Source organism: Vulpes lagopus, chromosome 23 (assembly GCF_018345385.1).
Source record: "Vulpes lagopus strain Blue_001 chromosome 23, ASM1834538v1, whole genome shotgun sequence".
Taxonomy (NCBI): Eukaryota; Metazoa; Chordata; class Mammalia; order Carnivora; family Canidae; genus Vulpes; species Vulpes lagopus.
The window spans coordinates 43,414,771-43,436,835 of NC_054846.1; the positions used below are offsets into that span (position 1 = coordinate 43,414,771).

Below are 22,065 nucleotides of genomic sequence, written 5' to 3' on the forward strand. Positions count from 1 at the left end.
ATTCAAATTTTTAAATGTACAAAAAAGTTTGTACATTTAAAAATACAAGTTGACATAGATATATAAGATGGCTGAGTGGTAATCCATGATAGTTTGTTTTACACAACAACCCCTGAAGGGATATTTTGGTTGTTTGCAATGTTCTTTACTGTTAAAAAATAAAGTTGCTAGGTATAGTTTTTTGTGTGGCTCTTAGGTGATTTAAGAAGATTTATAAAATGCATTACGAAGTAAAAAAAAAAAAAAGGCCTGCAAAATAGGATATAACTTAGGCTCCTATCTGTGAGCAAAAGGCACAGTTAAGATAACATAGATATGGGTAGGGGAAGCTGGAGACATTTGGGCATCTTCTCTAAGACTAGAACTTGATAAACAAAATCACCTATTTGACACTACTTGCTCTAATTCTGTATTCATTCCTTTTTTCATTATTGTTCCTTGAGGAAATATTCTATGCTTTTTTTCCTAATCACCCCTTTCCTCCATGACATTTTAATACCATAGATATGATGTATACCTGTCCATGTACTCTATGAATACTGTGCTTTATGCATAAAAAAGAGTAAATTTTTTTCACCACCAAAATCAATTTTCACCCTCTGGTGGTCATATTGATGCTCAGCTGAGACTACATGAGCCAAAGTCATGAAAACACATCAGTGATAATCAGTGTGGCATGCATGACTGGAGCAGAAGTGGTAGGTAGCCAACAGCTGTCACTCTTAAAAATTTTTTGCTCCTTTCCCAAACAATGGTACAGAGTCATATTTCAGGACTGCTTCCTCAGGTTAAAATTTGGTTGCTCCTCTGTGTGTGTGTGTGTATGTGTGTGTGTATGTGTGTGTGTATGTGTGTGTATACAAGCCTTTGCAAGTGTGTACTGCATATATCTCTTCAAAAGATCAACACTGAAAAGAAACATAAGAAACCAACCATTGAATATTATGCAGTCATAAAAAAGGGTGGGACTGTGCCTTTTGAGACAACATAGATGGATCTTGACGTATTATGCTAAGTGAAGTGCAAATGAAAGAAAAGAGAAAGACAAATGGCATATGATTCCACTCATCAATGAAATCTGGAAAAAAACAAGCAAACAAAAAGTAGAACCAGACCTATAAATATAGAGAACAAATTGATGCCTGCCTGCGGGAAAGTGTGGGGCAATGGGCAAATAGGTGAAGGGGAGACGGAGATCCAGGCCTCCAATTATGGAATGAGTAAGTCACGGGAATAAAAACCAGAGCCTAAGGAATACGGTCAATGATAATGTAATAGTGATGTAATGGAACAAATGGCAGCAACTCTTGCAGGGAACACAGGATAGTGTATACACTGGTCAAATCACTAAGCTGTACACCTGAAACTAATGCAACACTATGTGTCAACTCTACTCCCTCCACCACCCAGGCCCCCAAAAAGAAACCAACAACCATGTTTAGGTAGGGTGTCTGAGGGAAAAACAAGTATATGTCTTTTATTACAGGCTTGTTTTTAGTTTCAGTTTTCCTTTTTAATACAAGAGGCACATAACGTAAAGCTTTTTAAATGGCAATAGTTTAAAAATTGTTTATGGAATTTAAAAATTCCATAATGTATAGCAGATGTTTATTATTAATGTCTGAATATATAAACCCATGCAAGAGACATTTACACAATAAAAATAAAATCCTTCAATTTTAATCGTTAAAGACATCTATAAATATCTTGACCATCCAACGAGTGGGGTCTGCCACTGAGCCTTCCTCGTTGCAGATAAATACAGCCCAGTGTGTTGGCATTTACATTGTCATTTGTCCTTTGGGTACAGATTCAGGAATGTAGACAGAGTGTTTTATACTCTTATTCACTAGTCTGGTATAAAATTTATAGTTTCTTCTGAACTATTTCTTTAAGAATTCTTCTTAGATGGAAAATATGGGTTAAATAATTCTGTTGTCTCTTCCAGTATTGCCTAAAAATTCTCTAAAACCTGCTATTATTTTTAACGATTCCCTAACATCTATAAAAATAAATACAGACAATCCAAAATTAATTTTATCCTCCCAACATTGAAAAGATAAAATCAATTCAAGTACAGTTGTAAAATGAATACATTGTCAGTGAAATGACTCACTTATATGCTGTGGAAGTTGTATGACACAAGAATTTTCATCCTTAAAATCTCTCTTAATCAAGTCATACCCCGTGGGCCTACTACACCTGCTCTCTCTTGCTATGTCATGCTTTGTCTGGGACATAGAAAACCTCAATGGAGAGTAGAGATCCATGAGGCAGACGAGAGGCCCAAAGCTACACGGTTCAACTGAACAGATTAGTGTTGGATGAAGGTGGCAAGGCAAATGGCAAAACAGCAGGAGCTTCCCTACCCCTCACTGGTGCTCCTAACACTACTGTTCCTTAGGACCAGGCACCATGCCACGTGTTCTCCTGTATTATTCTCCATCTATTCTGAGTATTCCCTGGCACGTGGAAAGACTATTGATGGTCTTCACTGGCGTCATTTTTGCCATTCTCAGCTGGCCAAACTGCTGTGAGAAGGCTGCCAAAATTTTTAAGAGAACTACCTCTCATTTACAACATAGCTCAGATACTCAAATGTCATCCTAAGTTAATTTTTTTTATATAATTAATTGGATGCTTAACTAATTGCCCAGTAAATTGTGCTGAAGAAGGCAGGGCACATAGAATATTTTATCTTCCAGAGTTAATCACTATCAACCCCAACCGTATTGTGGCTGGAAAAAAAAAAAATCTATAGAGAGTAAAAAAAGACATAAGAAATAACCCTTGTAACTGTGACTAATGTCTCCAATCTTAGAAGAAACAAAAGGCCTTTTAACCACATCAGTTTGGGTTTACATTTTAATCCTCAGTATGCAGGAAAGTTTACCTTCATATGACTGACTGAAGACTTTATTTTTGGCCATTTAAAATTTGTCTATCTGTTGCTAAGGTTATTCCATTTACTACTTACATGTCTGTTTAGATATATCGAAAAATAATCACAAGTGACTTACGTTTGCTGAGAGTTGAGATGTGAGGGTAGCAACTTTTTCTTGTGACGCAACCAGCTCTCGCCGCAGTTTGTGGATTTGCTGGATATAATTTAAAAAAATCAATTCAATATACTATATTTTTACTTAAAACTAAGAATTCAATCCAAGAAAGTAAATGTTATATTTCACTCATGCAACCCCTTAATTAGTGTATCAGCACCAATTCCTGAAAAAAACAAAGAAATGTGAACACTAGCTACACAGTAATAGTCAAGTGCCCTTATTAAGAAGAGCGGTAAGTGACTGTTCAAGGTTAGGACCCAAATTTGCAAATTAAAGGATGTTTGCTTGCTCTCTTGCCCGATCTGCCTGACTCAAGAATCAAGTTTATTTTCTCTATTAATTCTCCTACTTCAGGGAATTTGTGGTAACAGAACTCAGGCAGTAAGATCTTTTCTTTTTAAAAATTAAATATACATAGACACATTTTTTCTGGGTCTTCTTTTAGCAAAAAGTACTGAATGTTCTAGCATGGCATTGAGCATAGAGTTTTAGAAAAATACTCAGTTTTTTTGGTGTGTGCTTATTTTAATTGTCTGTAGTTTGGCAATTTCTCAGAAGCTGTGGAATACCCTTTAGTCACTGAAAGATGGCTCTAATTCCACAAGTAATGAGTCCATATTTGGAAATAATTTTATTAGCTGGAGTTTCAATGGCTAACACTCAGAGAAGCCTTCCCAAATCTTTACTGTAATGCTTTTTATTCACAGAGTTATTATTAACTCAGAATAGTAATGCTTTATAGATTACCTATAGTTTAAAAGTAAGCAGAAAAATTAGTAATACTGTTCAAATAAGATAAGCCAACAAAATTAATATGCTAAAATGTCTTCTTCCTTAGCTAAGTTCACATTGTAATAAAACTGAACCAGAAAAAAGAGAGTATTTCATATCACATTTAAATTGTTAATATAAGCATTCTCTGCAGTTGAACCTGAATATCTTATGTTGCTAAAACATGTAAACACAGATTAGTAAGGGTAAAACATTTACAACCATCTGAGGCTAAGTCTGTAAGTATATTTCTGGTCTCAAGGGATTTTAGTTACTCAGATGCCAAATATTCTACTCTAATTCTTCTCATTTCTGTGAAAATAAGACTTCTATTGTTGTGGCTGGACATTTGGAATACTATCTCAGTTTGAAAGAGCATTCTTGACATAGTCCATTAACTGTCTTATTTTTTTCCCTCTTGTGGAAAAAAAATGGTAGTCAATATTGCAAGAGTCAAAAAGGAGCTGTGAACTTTAAGCTGGAAGCAGAGACAGTGGACATTTATTATAATCTCAGCAAATGTGATTCTGTTTCACTCCTGTTTTTTTTAAGAGGTTCACTAGCCCTAAATAGCACTTGATTTGCATTTGAATGATGACGACCACAGATAGTCCCAGAAAATAGACCACCTATTTTATCTTAAACCGATACAAATTCAAACAGCCTTTCTCAAATTAATAATCTCCATTACATAATACTTTACAATGAAATCTAGGAAAACTTAAGGTAATGTAAATTATTTTTTTAAAAAAACCATGACCCATTAGGGGCAGGAATGATACAAAGGGGAGTTGGGTAAGTACTAATCAGGCAAATAGGCAGCATTCAAATACCTCAGTAGTTACATTATGACCAAATTAGAAGCACTGTCCTGTCCATGCAACATAAATAAAATAGTATAGTTTTTTTTAAACCATATTTACTTTTTTGGTCTAGATAATCAGATTGCTATAACCAATACTATTTCGATATTTTAAACATAGCACAAATTTTACTTTAAAGGCAAAGTAAGGCAAGGAATTCCATTGCAAAGGCTGCTGCCAAGACACTGGTTTTCTCTGTGTTCTGACTGCCTCAGTGTCAACCAATCAAATAGTCATTACCACACCTTGAATAAAGGCCTAATTAAAGTCCTGCTCTCCTGGGATAGGACAATTCTTTTACAAAGGGAAACCAAAAGAACACTCTCCAGGTTGCAACCTGACCTGTGCATGATTGCGAGAGGGTGTATATTTGTGAAACGTGTGTGGTCAGAACAATGTAGCACGCTAGACATAAAGTGGTGGTCAGAACAGCAAAGTCCTGGCATGAAGAGATAGGCTGGGATGCTGGGAGCTTCTCTTGTGGAGATGTGGTGCCTAAGACTCAACACTACATTAATCCTATGCAGTTAGTCTCATAGGCATTGGTGAGAAGAGACGACAATAAGCGAGGAAGACCACACATCCATTCATTCATCGGGTTTAATGAGTGCTTACTACTGCAGGCGATGGTTAGTTGTTGATATAAAACCCCATTCTAGAATGTGAGAGGAGAGTTTGCTTTTAAGAACTTCTTTTCATTTTCTTTATGAGGAAGCACCCAAGACCATTTATCAACTAGAGGATCGCGTCTATCAGCCGTGCTGGAGAGCTATGCCTCTGTATCACAGAGCCCTCTACTGGTAGAAGCATTCATCACAAGTGTACACAAAGAGCATCAAATTCAAAAATGCTACAAATTTTACCTCTGAATGAGCCTTTTCTTCAGCCTGTTAAAGACAAAAGGTAAAAATTATCTATAAATATAACTAAGTCATTTTGTTCCACAAGTATAAATGAGTAATTTCATTGTATAATTATACTGTATTTTCAAAATGTTACTATGATCCAATATAAGACTAGTAAAATACATAATATTATTATAGTAAAATACATGTTATTTTATCATATTGTTACAAATGATTATGATAGTGATATTGTATTTATATAATTATGATATTATTATATTATTATAACAGGAACCTTTAAGATTACAAACGAATGCTTCCTTACATATATATGATTCACTGAAAATGTAGGTTATTTGATTCATGGACATATAATATGCCTTACAAGCAAAGTTAGAATTAAAGATTTTATTTATTTATTCTTGAGAGACACACAGAGAGAGGCAGAGACACAGGCAGAGGGAGAAACAGGCTCCCTGCAGGGAGCCCAACGTGGGACTCGATCCCAGGACTCCAGGATCATGACCTGCCTGAAGGCAGATGCTCAACTGCTGAGCCACCCAGGTGTCCCGCAAAGTTAGAATTAAAAGAACATGTTACCCTTAGAGTCAGACCATAAGCAACAAAAGCAAAACAAGTCATAAAATTCTATCTTAAAATAGATGGGTGTAGGAAAAAAGGAAACATTACTTTTTTTTTTTCATTCATATTATAGAAAATACACTCCATGCTCTATAGAGATCTTCAGGCAAGACTTAGGTGTTGGAGTTTTATTTTGGCTTGGATTTAAACACAAGCACACAAACCCTTTTATGATTTACACATCATTAAAAAAATCTCAAATAAAGCCGGAGGGAAAATATTGACCTTTACTAATAACCACAGAAAATCAGTTTCTATCTTCTTTTATTGTCCCTAATGATTATTAATGAAGTTTATGGAGCTGCAAGCCAGCAAAGAGTAAAATGCCCAGTGTCAAGGTGGAGATAAAAGTGGCTGACAAACATCTGGGTTATACACATTATGGAAATGAGGACTGCTATGAAAGCTTGCAGGCTGTTTTGGACTCAGTTGCAGAAAATTCCCAGCTCTGTTTTTCTTCTTTTTGCTGGGCTGCAAAATGCCAGAAAATGAGTTATGTGTGCCATTATGTTTGGGAAGCTCCCTTATTCTGGAAAAAGCTGGAGAATGAATATCGCTGAACAGTACAAATCTGCTCATTGCCTTGAGGTCTGAAAGTGAAAAAAAGCCCCTTATTTCCTATCTCTCCTTTGGGGACATTTCCCAGTTAACTGATGCAGAAGTACCCGAACTACTTTCTCTCTTTTTTTTCTCCAGAAAACATAAAATAAAACAAAGTAAAATAAACTTAGATATTTTTATGCATAAGCATTTCTGGAGTATTCTCTTTCCTGTATTTTCTCTGCTCTTAAAAATAATGTATAGTTAATAATAAAGTGTTAAAGTAATAGAGTGGTTAAATAGTAGAATCCTAATAGCCTGTATAAGAAAACTATGTTTTAAAAATAAATGCTAACACGAAACTTGAATATTTTACAGTTCAACTTTAATTTTTAAGGGAAGATTTTATTTTTTTTGATTCTAATAATATTAAGGTGTCAGATGTAGTCTGTTTTTGAATCAGAAGTAAGGAACTAATTTTAAGATTAGTTAGGGAACTAACCTTAAGATGGAAATTTCATCTTAAAGCAAAAGAAAGCTGGAAGTTGTTTGCCTTAAGACAAATGTGCAATTAACCAGGACTATTTGTTTTCCTTAGAACTTTGCATGTTCATTGCCACTATATTCTGTCCAAATGCTGCTTAAGGCCTGTTAGGATTATATGAAACTTTTAATAAATAATTTGAGTATTTTTAAAAAGCAATGTATTCTACTTAAAAAATAAAAAGGCTATCCATCATATCTTCTCATTAAAAAAGCCTTGAATAAGTTATATATATTACTCATAAGCATAACCATTACATATTAATTCTGTAGGTATAGTATATAAACTCTTTTCTTATTGTTGTTTTTTCAGAACTCTCTTTTTCCTTAATCTTTGCCTCCTTTTATACCCCATGACTATCAATACCAGGTAAGGTGTTATCATAAAGTCAAAGCAGTGAGGCAGAATTTTAATATTGTATTTCTTTCAGCGATTTAGGCATGAGATAAAAAATGATGGAATGTGATTACTTGCCATTTTTAAATGACGGTGTTGAACCAAGCCCAGTGTTCTAAAGGATGGTACACAGTATAAAACATTTTATCTAAATACAAATATATCAGATGACTTTTTATTCTATGAACCATCAACCTGCCATTCATTCAGCCAAAGTTACTTAAAAAAAAAAATTCCTTCTTGTATTAGCTGTAGGTTAGGAAATACGCTAATGAACCAAACATGGCCCCAGCCCTTATTAAATCAACATAAATTAGATTCCAATTACAAAACAGATCCAATAAACTTTTAAAGACACAATCAGTCAGAAAGAACCTATTTATTGCAAGGCTAAAAGGGCCAGGAATGCAAAGAATAAAAAAAGGCTCTAGAATTAAAAAAAAAAAAAAGTCACACAGCCTTCCTTGGCTAATGTCTATTTCCCTCACTTTTCATAAAGATGTGAGTAATAAGAAGTATGTCTTTCCTATACGAAAAGTAACAGCACAACAATAACTAAGAACTGAAACTGAGGAAGAAAAGAGGTAGAAGAAAAGAAGAGGTGGTGGGGTCTGGAACCAAGCCTGGGAACTCATGCCAGCATCTAAAAGGGTTGATGCCAAGAATCTGTAAACCTGGAGGAATTTAATCTCAGTGTTGCTAGATATTCCAATTACATTAAAAATAATTTAGCAATTTGCACTTTTAGATTAAAAGCTCTGGATGTCACAGCGTTGGCTTGGATTTAAACACAAGCACACAAACCCTAAGTTTGCCAAAGGTATTAAGTTGGCAGATCAAACTAAGTCTGTGATTCCCAACCAACATGCAAATTCCCTGAATCTTTCTGCTCAGAAATTCCATAAGGTGATATACTTAACTTTATGACAAGATACTTTGAAGAAATTTACCAAACTGTAAGTGGTAGAAGCTTTAAAAAAATGTATAGGTGAAGAATCTGTACAATGAGATTTGTTAAATCGGTGATTTTATAGGTAAATGTTTTTTGCAAAAAGCCATTTTATTAGTTTAACTTCAAGTGAAATACGTACAGCAAAATATATAATTCTGTAAGTTGTATAAATGATGTCAGAGGAAACATGATTTATACTCACGGTTTATAAGAACAGTATTTTGCCTAATAAAAGCAGATAGAGCCTAATATTGTTCTTAAAAAGAGGAACTTCGCCCCCCCCATAGACACTTAAATTATTTTATGAAGTACCACCATGCACACCTACGTTAGTTGAATACTGCATAATCTCAAAAGATGCAATTCATATAGACTATGGTATAAACAGTGCTCCTAGAACCCTAGTAGTATACCATAATTTTTGTTATTTATGGTATACAACATTCCTGGTCTTCTCTAATAATTACACCAAACCCACGTGACAGATGGGATAGATCTGACTGTTGTTTTCCAATTTTATTTTACAGGTATGGTCCAAAAAAACCTAGCAATTTGCCTGATGTCATATAATAGCTGCTGATAGAGTTAGGCAAGAATGCAAATCAACTGAATCCTGATCCACAGTCTTTAAGAAGGCATGAAAAATGATAAACTGCCTTTTTACTTCATGGTTTGAAAAGCACTTTCACAGATATTTTCTCATTGTCAGTGGAGACTCAGTGCATGATAATGGGGGACAAAAATCTGACTCCTCATTATCTTTGATTTTTCTCTTTATCAGTCCTTCAAATATGCATTTATTTGAGTTGTTCAACTCTAGGTTATTTATGAGTTCAAGAATATAATTTCAGTCATTTTCTGTACAATTAGTTAAATTCCCTAATATCCAAACAATATCACCTTTCACATAGCTTGATCAACCAACCCATTCTTTTCACACATAAGGGTATATTTCATTTCTAAATTTTGGCACATGGGTATGCATATATAGTCATTTTGTTTTAATCTCTCATTTATGCTTTCTGATTATCCTTACCATTTTGACACCTACTCTTACTCCTCAGTCTCACAACCCTGAGATTATGACCTGAGCTGAAATCAAGAATCAAATGCTCAACTCAATGAGCCTATCTACAATTTTTAAAACGTACCTGCTTTGTTCTCTATAAGCCTGCAATAGCCAATATAGTAGCTACTGGGCACATGTGCCTATTTAAATTTAAATTAATTAACTTAAAAATTCAGTTCGTCTTGTCATACCAGACATGCTGCAAATATTCAACAGCCACATGTGGCCAGAGGTTACTATATTACACAGTGCAGCTATAGAACATTTTTATTATCACAGAAAGTTCTATTGGACTCTGGTACATAGTAATTGGCCATCTGTTTTCCTTTAACCCACGTGCCTTTTCTTCTTAGTCTGTCTCAGGCTGAATGAAGGCAGTTTTATCCAAACACTGTTTTTGCATATATTTAAAAATACTATAAACATGCTGCATCTCTTGATTCTATCCTATACAGAGACTTCAACCAAAATGGTTTAAGTCAGAGCACATCCTCTCAACAAGCAGTGGCGCTGGGCCAATTAGGAGGGACACTAAGCGTGAACACGTTTCTTTTATGTGTTGTTTCCCCAAACATTGCACCTTTCTCACTTCTTATCCATTTGCCTTCAATTTACTGCTTTAGGCAGTAAATTGAAGCAATACTGATTTCTTCATTGACAGAGTGTAATTGGCAAATTTAATCATTAAAAGGAGAAATGATGGGAAAAATATTGCCTTTCCCAATAACAACGTGATCTTGAGTAACTATCCAAAGCAGTAAATATGCAAGATGAGCTTATAAAAGGAGGGCCCTACCATTTAAGCCTAATGAAATGAGTGAAACAATTAGTATTGCCCGTCATGCTTAATTGCTCAGCGACAGCCAAGACTGATCTTTTTATGAACCTTTCAGTCCTGGACTCAGGATTATTCACAGTGCTCTAGTCCCAGTGAGATGCAGTAAACTAAATACACCTCACCCTCACCTGGCATGAAGGAGTCCTCTTATAAAATACAACTTCCTAGAGATCTTTTTTTGTTTTTATGCATAGGGAAAGTAAGTTGAAACACTAGCATTTTTCTCTTTTTTAAGAAATAGTTTTAAAAATCACCGTCTATTTCAGAAGATAGGTTTTTTGTTTTGTTTTGTTTTGTTTTTAAATCTCTAGGCTGGGATCCCTGGGTGGCGCAGCGGTTTGGCGCCTGCCTTTGGCCCAGGGCACGATCCTGGAGACCCGGGATCGAATCCCACGTCGGGCTCCCGGTGCATGGAGCCTGCTTCTCCCTCTGCCTGTGTCTCTGCCTCTCTCTCTCTGTGTGACTGTCATAAATAAATAAAAATTAAAAAAAAATAAATCTCTAGGCCTTTTTGGCCCTCACCCTTTGGCACAATCTTCTCAAAAATATGAACTTGAAAAATTAAAATAATAAAATGGAGAAAATACCAGAGGACAATTGCCAGTCATGGTTCAGACATCCAAACAAGGAAAACTAGTCAATATTATGAATTTATGGTACCGCATAGAACAAGGGCTCAGGGATTCCCAGGCGTACCCCAATCGGTTTTACGAAATTCAGTGCATGAAGAAATGCACTCACTAACTTTAACAAGTACCCCAAGGTCCAGTGAAGGCACATATAAGTAAGTGGGTTGCAGAAGGGTGCGGTAGCTCTGCGCATTACTTCCTGCCCAACTTCTGCATAAGTATCAATCCACTGAGTCGCGCGTGTGCTTGGCAAATGCAGAAGCTTTCTCTTCACAGTGGATACTTACTGTCGAGTAAAGGGAAGACGTGCTGGAGACCAGTGATAATGAAGAGCCGTGAACTGGAAAAAGCAAAGAAGAACAAAAGGTGAAATACTGAAGTCTGCTCAGAAACAGCGGGCCTTTCCTGGAACGTGGAGAATAGGCCATTAGGGACGTAAAATAATAACAGCTAGACAGAAGAATCGGAGAATGATTCTGCTTCTGGAGGTCAAACAGTTGAGACAGGGGAAGGTCCCATACCTGTTCCTCTAAAATACCTCCTTCATCATGTTGGATAGACCCTCCGAGTGTGCTGTGTGCTTATTTCAAGCTGTAGTAAACTTTCACAGAATAAATTACCAGAAAAATAACAGAAACCTAAAATAAAGTGGCCATAAACTTTACACTTTAAGAAAACGTTTTATGTATTTTATTTATTTAATTTCCTTTTTATACAACAAGGATCTATTTTCAATGGTTTTCGCCATATGCTTTCAGGGGAATAAGCATTTAACTTAACTTGCTATTTCAACATTATCTGTGATGAGTCGATTATGCCCTTTTAAATGGAGAATTATTATTCCTTTTGTAGTTTTAGTCATAGAAAAATACTTATTTCAAGGTGGTGTCTCACGGAAACGAAGAACGGAAATTTCATATTTTTATTGGAGTATACCAAAAATACCATCTTACACAATTGATAGACTGTTTTATATCTCTGCACGTCTAATGTGTTAAGTCCAAAAGGTGGTAAAATTATGCTTAATTATATTTGTAGAAAAGTCCTTCTGTTTTTCACTGTGGGGTAATATAAAGTTATTTCTGCATATTCACCCATTAAAACACATTAGTTGGGCCCATCCAATGAGAGAGGCCATTTCTAGATCCTGGGACTATAAAAATGATAACACCATCCTAGGAGCTCAAAAAAAAAAGTAGAAAGATATACAACTCAGAAGATAATTACAATAGAGTAATAAAAACCCTGTCGAGAGCAATGCAAGGGGTACTGTAAGAATACATGGGAGATGCTCACAACCTGGTCTGGAGAGGACTGGGACAATCCTGTGTGTAGGATTATGGCAGTGGGGCTCAAAAGCAAGGGATGAATTTGAGGGACAGCAGCAAGAACTTGTTTAAAACTGACTAAATGTAAAAATGTTGGTCAAAAGAAGAATAAAGGACAATCCTCAGATTTCTACTACCCCTCTGTGAGATGTGTAAAATGTTAGTCATCTGAAGAACACAATACAAACAAAATCCCACATTCTTCCAGCCTCTAAACTAAGATTTTCAGCATAGGGTACAGAAGGCAGGTGGACAACAAATCAGGAGATTCCATTTTTGGTCCATTGCTGCTACCTACTATTCATAGGTCAATGACCTCCTCCTAGTCTGAGGCTGTTTCTTTATCTTCACCATGAGCATTGAGCAGAGAAGGCATCAATAAAGCCCCTGCCATCTCGCTCGCTCAACAATCCCTTGATGGTAGACCACAAGATAAGACCTGTAATAGTTTACTGTTCAATGTATGGGCATCAAAGAGCCATTGTGCCCACTCATCCTGGCGTTCAGCAGTTTAGATGATTGAATCTTCATACACAGAAGGCCGGACTTTCCCAGCATAAGAAAAGTATTCTATCTGTAAATGAGGCACCCTAGATGAGCCACCAGGATGCTTAGCAAATTATTATTTTTTAAAATATTTTATTTATTCATGAGAGATAGAAATAGAGAGAGAGAGATAGAGATAGAGATAGAGATAGAGGCAGAGGGAGAAGCAGGCTCCATGCAGGGAGCCCAACGTGGGACTCGAACCCAGGACTCCAGGACATGCCCTGAGCTGAAGGCAGGTGCTAAACCGCTGAGCCACTCGGGAATCCCCACAAATTATTTTTTACAGTATTATAAGATGCCTGTCTGTGAAGAGAGTGATAGAACCATCTCAAAAAAACAATGACTTCACATTTCTTATCAGTTTAATTTTGTCTATCTACTCTGCCACAATCAGCAGACTCTCGGGATATAACCCCCCTCCATCACACTGAGCCGAGGGGCTTCAGTTAATAACCCAAAAGGTAATGGCAGTGGTGATCAACCGATTTAATGCCAGCAGTTTAAATGTACAGTGGTGGCCTGAAAACATGAAATCAATTTTCACAGCTATCTAAACTCTTAGTCAGAAGAAACTTTAAGAAAGTAGGAAGGATAAGGAGAAAGGAACAGAGCTACCCCCTAATTTCATTCTCATGACAAACCTGTGAATTATAGATGCAGGAATTAGCACTGATTAAGTTAAGAAACCTGGTCAAGTTCATACCACAGATAAGTGGTGACCAGAGGCATAACAGTATGTTTCAAGGTCTGGAGTCCTTTCTTTCACACATAATTATTAAAGACTAGGATAGTTGGCTGATTTCATGTCTGATTGTATTCTGATCAGTTTAAAGTTTTATGTTTACCTTTATTTTATCCTTAGCTGATATGCTTTATAATATGTGTGCCACAATTTCCTTTATGGCTATTTTAAAAAATCTTCCTCTAAATCAAAGAGGAAAATCTCTCAAATATTGTCAAATTTCACACCTGCAGTTATATAGCTTAAAAAATTACATATATTTGAACATCAATGAGGCCTCCTGAGTTTTTCAAATAGAACTATTACAAAGTATTCACATAGAACCTGTTGCATTGTATAAGGAAATGAAACTTCTAAGGCAAAAAAGTAGACCTGATATGAATTCTGATATGATAACAGAAACCAACAGCAGAGGGAGTTTCTGAGAATACAAGTTGGCAACATGCAGTAGTTTCATGAGATCATTTTTCTCGTTTATGTATCTATATGGTTCTTTAAGGTGTCAAACAAAACATTTGCTCTGATATTTGACACATAAGGGCAAATAGTCTCTAAAATAATGAGGATTTCTGTATGGGAATGTTCGATTTGTTCTGAGCTGTCCTATAGGCAACTATTAACCTAAACAATTTCTGGCATATTTCCAAATGCATAAAGAAACAGAAGGTAATGCAGACTAAAACTTCTTCAAGCTTCAGGGCTCCCTAAAAATGAGAGTTATACTTACTCATTTATTTACTCTTCAGGAATCCTTGTGATGGCGACTGCTGTGACAGTTTTCATCTCTGAGTTAAATAAAGTAACTCCATCTTTATTCCCCCCTACGCCTACCTTCCTCCATGCTGTCTCGGAAGGAGCCTGAATGACTGATGGCACGTGGCCTTTCTTCCAGAGACGTGGCACTGCCACAGAGCTGGGAGTCATCGTAGAGATCGAAGGAAGAGTCTTGGGCTGGGATGCTATTGGAGCGCATCATGCTGGGCCCAGGAAGGTTAAATTGAGACAGATTGGTTGGGCTCACTGAAAAACAAAGCACACATAGCCTCATTATTTTGGGGCTTGGGTGATGAAAACGGTAGGCTGCTGGAGAGGGAGGATGAGATCCTAATTCGATGGTAAGGTGAATTCAGTGGGTGTCTCTATCTAAGGTAGGCTGACTGTCTGCATCTGAAATGTTCAACAACAGTTTCCGCAGAGTCCTTCTTGTCTCCCAACACTTCCAAGGCCAGCAGAATGGCAATGACTAAAGCAATATTAAACAAAGCCGCCAAGCAACCTCTCCTGTTCATGCTCGAAATACAACATGGTAGATCCTGCTGGCGATTATGAAGAAAAGACTTTATGTTTGCAGGTTTCTTTTCGAGAAAAATGCATCACTTTTATAGAAAAAATAAAATTGAAAGGGAAACACAAGAAATCTAAATTTCCCAAGAAGACCCTTCTGAAGCTTCCAGGCAAAGACTTCCAGTCATTTTGAGTTCTGAATTTATGTAAGTTCATGGTCAGTACCATCATTATTATCAGAGTTAGTTTATACAAGAAGAAAATAAAATTTTTCTTTAAATGGAATGTAATATACATGGTTTATAAAGCTCATCCAGCAGATTAATGACACAATTCTTTTCTTCTGTGTCTAAGACCAGAGTGCTGTAGTGAGACTGTCAAATGTCACAAACCTGTTATGTTTTCTGAGCGGTACCTCATGTTCACCATTTGAAATAAGAATTTATTTACTTAGTGCTCATTGTCAAAGAGTTCTGATGAGACTTAACTTTGCAGGCCAACTGATAATAATGAACTTAAAAAAAGACGTGGCTGACTGAATGTACGACTGCTTTGGAAACAATACTGTCTTAAAATATGGAATAAAAGCACAGCACAAACCAAGAAATGTATTTATCATAAATGCTCATATTTAAGAAAAGTAAGCTGTTACAGACATGTGAAGAAGTAGGCAGGAACCTTTTAAGCTATCACAAAAGCTGTGAGTACTTTTAAAACCTCAGGGAATTTATGTCATTGGCTCAGAATTAGTCTGATTATCATTTCAAATTTTGCTATTTTTTTCCTTTGACACAGGCACTACATTTCTTTTTAATATAATGGCTGGCTTTCAAAACAATGTAACATAGGAGTCATACATTGAGGCAAATGAAAGAGAATGTCTCCTGTTTCCCATGCACTGTGCTGGATATTTTATAGGTATAAATGAATTAATATACAGAACAACTCTGTGACAGAGTGGTTGTGGATCAGAATGAAAAAAAAAAGGATGAGAAAAAGGAAAGAAACGCAAGATTTAGAATTGTATCTGTGTGTGCAAATGCAAAATGTGATAAAGATGAAAGAAACCATAGATTTGCAAAGTGTGCAATCTTTTGGAAAGAAGAAAGCCCTTAGAGAAGGAAAGAGAGAAGAAAAGAAGGAAGAATGAGGAGAGATTGGGAGAGTAAAGGGACAGCAAGGGAGAGAGAGGTATCTTTTAGGCACAGTCCTTCAGCCAGCAGTGCCTAATTCAATTTAATTGCTGATTGACTGCCAATAGCTACACTGAAGGACATTCTAGAGTTGAATGTGTATGTTTAAAGTACCTGCATTGGAGTAAATCGTCCTATTCTATGCCTACAGTTTGAATTGTCTCTTTACTAAATGAATGACGTATTCAACACACTTGTAAATATTTTATGTCAATACATATCCAGAGGTTAGGAGGTCATTTCTTTCACTATTCGTCTTCGCATAGTGGTTGCAGAGCTATCCAAGTAAATTGTCCTTCTATAATTTCAAAACCTACGACTTGACTGATGCAAGAAACAGAGAATTGGAGTGAATTTTAAAGTGAATAGTTTGCATTTACAAACACTTTTGATAGCTTCTCCATTGAAACTATACCCATACTATTCAAGAATGTTCAGTTAAGTTCATGTCTATGACAGGTCTACTTTTTTTGGTACTGTGGTCGAATGGAAAGATAAATATGGCATGGCCTTGACTTCAAGAATGGCTACAGCAGAGGTGACTGAAGGGCAGAAAATTTCATATGTAAATAAATCAAGAAAAGTTATACAACAGAAGACAAAATATGACAGAGAATTTCTGCAATGGTACACAAATTTGCTCAGGGCTTTTGCAGTGGCTTTGTTTTCCATCTGCTTTGGGCAAATATATCCCAATCTCTACCCTTCAGCTTCTTCATGAATTATAATTTTTAAAAACAGCAGAATAAATGACCTCATGACTCATTCAAAGCTTAGAGACACAGTCAAGTTCTAAATAGGAAAGCTATAGATGTGGCAATATATTAGGGAAAAGGGGGCTACTGACTTTGTCTTAAATTATATTTCAGAGCAAAGCCACTGTTTTTATTATATTCTTTAAAAATTTTATTTACTTATTCATGAGAGATACAGAGAGAGGCAGAAAGAAAGGCAGAGCACCAGGCAGAGGGAGAAGGAGGCTCCATGCGGGGAGCCCGATGCAGGACTCGATCCCGGGACTCTGGGATCACACCCTGAGCCAAAGGTAGATGCTCAACTGCTGAGCCACCCAAGTGTCCCATCCCTGTTTTTATTAAATTAAATGTTGACTTGTGGGATTTGAGGAGAATGGAACTGATAGAAATATGGAGTGGATTTTTAAATACCCAGGATCTCTCCTTGACTTTGCTACTATATCTAGACATACTAGCGAGTTTATGATATTGTTTGAAAATAAGAATATTCATATGGAAGCTGATTTTTAACTTATTTTGTGGAAGCTGAGACTATCACTAGGCACTAGGTAGAGATTCAAGAAAATTTTATTTGATTTTTTAAAAGAGGAACTTCAAAAGTATGATATAACTAGATTCAGAAAGTTTCTGTCATGGGTGGGTTTAGAGAAGCTACAGATGTCATAAGAATTTAACTGATAGTTGAATTGAACCAGAGGTAGATGTCTCCCATCTCTGAGATTCTATGCTCTTATGAGTATAGAAGAAAGGGGTTAATTCTGAAAAGCTTGAAAGGTGAATATGGAGAGGGGAACAGGAGGGCATTCAAGGTGGAGGAACCCCTGGATGCAAAACCATAGAAACTTCCCATATAAAGCTGTTTAAACTACTCTGTATGCAAAAAGGTCTGACAAATATATAGAACTCGCAGGTTAGAGGCAGATATTATGACTTCTACACACTAAATCTCACAGTAGAGTGAAAAATGAAGCTGAGTAATTGCCGTCACTCATGGGAAGATGACAATGAGTCTCACCAGGTTATGAGATGCCTTGCAAGGACTATGACCAATAGTAAATTTTCAACTAAAGATGTATTTTATTTATATAAGTTAGATTCTGATTCATTTTCTTGAGTGAAATGGTTTCTATTATAGGCATCATACATACCAGGAACTACACAAAAACCACAGTTTTACTTTGGTAATAGCTCCTGCTACTCTACTGACAATGATGATGCATCTACAGTGATCTTGAATTTCTGTTTGTTATATGTGACTTCTTACAGCAATATTTCTAAAAATTTTATGTATTAACATATTTTAATAGGTAGAAAGGATAAAGAAAACACAGGTACTGTAACTGCCGAATGTTAGTAATAATCACTTCCTGATCATTCAGAAGAGATAATGACCAAATTGGAAACAAATGATGACCAAAGTGAACTGCGGGACAGTGCTATCTATCTATATTCAAGTTAAAATATTCCATTTGATATATTTTTAAAATTTAGTAATAAAGAAATCTTTACTTATATTTAATAATACCCACTGTCTTGCCCAGTAAGTATAAATTCTGTTGATTGGAGATACAATAGAAAGTTGTTTCTCGTATTATTTTTTAAAGATTTATTTATTTATTTGAGAGAGAGAATGAGTGAGAGAGAGAGATACAAAGAGAGGGAGAGGGAGGGAGACAGAGAGCCTAATGACAGGCTTGACGTCATGACCCTGAGATCATGACCTGAGCTGAAACTAAGAGATGCCCAACTGACTGAGCCACCCAGGTGCACCACAATAAAAAGTTTTAAAAAATAATTTCATGTTTTTAAAATTGGCCATTTTTTTTCTGTAAAATAACACAGCATAGAGATCTCAGAATGCTTGATTTGAAGCCATGTGCACTTATAAAATTTGGGTGGGCACACGAGAGTGTGTTAACATGTCTGGGAAGGTCTTCCTTTATAAGTCACAATGGGTGAAAATGTTGGATAGTAGAGGCAGTAGATCAATTTGAAATCCACTGCTATCATCATGATAATGTAAGGCATGCTTTCCAATAAAAATGATGAAGTAGCAAGGCCTGTTAAGTCTACACTCTCTTGAGTCTTAGTGCACATAAGATCAGTCCCCTATAATATAAGCTAGGTATTATGGATCCATTTCACAGATGAGGAAATTGACTTTGTCAAAGTCAGATATAGTAAATGGTGAGTATTTTTTTCCAAATAATAATGAACAGACAGATTTACTTAGAACAATAGAAATAAGAATATAATGGAGTAAGGATTCAATTAGTCAGGGGTGTCTGGGTGGCTTATTTGGTTAAGCATTTGCCTTCGGCTCAGGTCATGATCCCAGAGTCCTGGGATTGAGCCCCACATTGGGCTCCCTGCTCAGCAGGAAGTTTGCTTCTCCCTCAGCCTCTTACCCCACTAGTGTTCTTTCTCTCTGTCAAATAAATTAATAAAATCTTATAAAAATGATTCAATTAGTCAGATTAATGTCAGGTATTGAAAAGATTGATAAGAGATATAACTAGCAAACTCAACATCCCAGGTGGTTTGGGTTTGTCTCAGATGTTGCGTAAAATTAGAGCTTATTTCATATTTCTATGACACTATAAAAAATATTTTTTTAAGATATTCATTTTTTGAAGTCAAAATTTTAAGCTTCTTGCTATGTTTCATAATTACAATTTGAAGGAAGTAAAAGCTATACTTTCCGTTGTCGTTATGAGACAAAGTAGTCTCATCACTGTGTTGGCGTGGCAGTAAAAACTTGGTGTTTGTTAGGAATTCCTTAGCTCATATGGAACCATGACCAAAATAATTGGTTTTTATTGCCAAAGCTTTATTCTGTAAACAATGAAGAGTTACCAAGAGAAGAGAAAAGAGCCATGAGTATCCTATGGGACTGAAAAAGTTGAAACTATGAAAGGATTTGGATAATCGGTAGGTCCATTATTAGAAAAAAAAATTCTAAAGCAAAACGAAAAAGAATAATGAGACCACTTGATATGTGATTTTATAGAACAGGAATCTATTTTTAAAAGCACTGGATCTATTAAATTATAACTGGCATGTTTAGACATCTTTCATTATTTGTCACTCTTCCCTATGTTTTCTGTGACATTTATACAAATGATTTTATATTTCATACAGATGATGCTAAGCACAAAGTAATCCAGTGGCTAACTTTGTCATTTTTTTTTTCATTTCACTTATCCAAAAATGTTCACAGGGAAAACTCAGATTCATTTTAAGGAGAGTTTTGAAATGGTATGAATTTTGATCAGTTGTAAAGATGTGATTTTAGAGTCATGGAGTTATTTTTTTCTTAATTATTTATATTTTCTGTTTTTCTACAAAAGTATGATAAATTTTGTTAAGGATTTAAAAACACATTTTTAACAAAACCCAAGAGATATTTATTATTTTTTTAAGAGGACCCTAAGAAAATGCCATAGGCTTGAAGTCAGGTGTTCTGGGATCTATTACTGCCTCTGCCCCTTATGAGGTGAGACCCTTTCTTTGAGAGAAATGACCTCTCTGTGCCTCTGGATCCTAGACTGTAAAATAACAACAGTAGTACCCATATCAAGTTGTTGTCTTTGGCAATAAACTGCATATCATTTGGAAAGTATTTTGTGAATATCCAGCCATCCAACAAGTACGAGGTACTATTAATGTGTGTATCTTTTCTTTAAGGGAACAATTTTTATGGATACCAGAGCTCCCGTGAGGGGCAGGTGGTGAAAGGAACAAGATGAAATTGTGTTTAGAACATTTTACCCAGGTTGGAAAAGTGGTATTTTCCTGTTGCAGAAGATGACATAGCAGAAGGGGAGAGCAGAGGGGACTGGTTGCCAGCATCCTGCAGCCCTCCAGTGGAATGGGAGCGCAGCCACTCTTTGCCCTCTTCTTGGTTGGCCTGCCGAGATGATGGGGTGTATCTGCAAAACAGCACAGCTAAGACACTGAAGTACGTCTACAAGGGCAAGGCAATACCAGAACAAGAAAACAATTGAGAGGAGCTTACTATTCAGACTGAACAACATTCTCAAACAGATTGAATCTAATTATAATTGCTTAGTTCTTCCAGATGATCTGACACCATCTGTTTGAATCTCACAGGAAAAAAAAAATAAAGGATTTTGAAAGGAAAATTATGCTTCTGTGAGATATGTAGTGGAAAATCATAAGCAATGAGCAGACAGCCAAGTTAATTGAGAAGGCCTCAAAAGCACAGTGCTTGGAAGGATATGAAGAGGGTGAAGGCACAGACTAAATATGGTAGACAGTGCTAGGCCAGGAGCCAAGGAAACTGGCGTGATGGCCACAGAAAGGCATAGGAAATGGAACACAAATTGACAGATCTTTTTTTGAAAAACAAAAAAAAAGAAATGAAAAAAAAAAAAAAAGAAAAACATTAAAAAAATTATTTGGCTAAAATGCCACTTGATATCATGTCTAGATTTTTTTTTTAAAAAAAGGAAAAAATGGGCTCACTTTGGTGGAAAGTAAATTTCTAAAACAAAATCTTGAAATGGAATAACTGCAAACTATTTGCTATTACTAAGGGACTGGCAGGAAAAAGGATAACAGGGAAAGACCTATTTGGCCAGTGCTCATTTTCACCAGAGTAAGTAAATTCTTGACATCAAAGAGCATTTAACTCACTATGTTCATACGTGTTTCACCTCTCTTTGTTGTTCATTGTATATCCTCTCCTCAGACAAAAGTATACAGTAAAGGAAGGCCATGGATTAAATTTTCATTTTAGTTTTTATGAAGAACTGAAGGATTATTTTGAGACTATTATGTTAGACTAGACTAATTGATATCTCAATTGACCAGTACTCCTGATAAACAGAAATTAAAACTCTTGAGTTTTTACCAAAAGGACTCTTTAAAAATTCATACCTTAATTATAGTATTTGTCCTCTGATGATGAAAATGTATTTTTTGAAAATTCAAATTAGAGCATCCTTCAACCTTTCAACATTAACGGGCCACATCTGTAGATTATATGGGTTGAGGTTTTGCAAGCATATGCCTCCAAGATGCAAAAGTTAGGGAAATTA

The 22,065-nt window shown here is 35.9% G+C and overlaps 1 protein-coding gene across 8 annotated transcripts in view; it reads right to left on the reverse strand.

Annotated features, from left to right (window-relative positions):
* The window catches only part of NAV3 (neuron navigator 3), an 830,862-nt gene that overhangs the window by 58,579 nt on the left and 750,218 nt on the right, over positions 1 to 22,065 (reverse strand). For all 8 annotated transcript variants that reach the window (XM_041738590.1, XM_041738593.1, XM_041738591.1 and 5 more), the window contains 5 exons: positions 20,774 to 20,934; positions 14,602 to 14,790; positions 11,439 to 11,491; positions 5,560 to 5,583; positions 3,021 to 3,098 (listed from right to left, as the gene is read on the reverse strand). In XM_041738590.1, the coding sequence (XP_041594524.1) occupies positions 3,021 to 3,098; positions 5,560 to 5,583; positions 11,439 to 11,491; positions 14,602 to 14,790; positions 20,774 to 20,934 (505 nt within the window). The remainder of the gene's footprint in view (positions 1 to 3,020; positions 3,099 to 5,559; positions 5,584 to 11,438; positions 11,492 to 14,601; positions 14,791 to 20,773; positions 20,935 to 22,065) is intronic.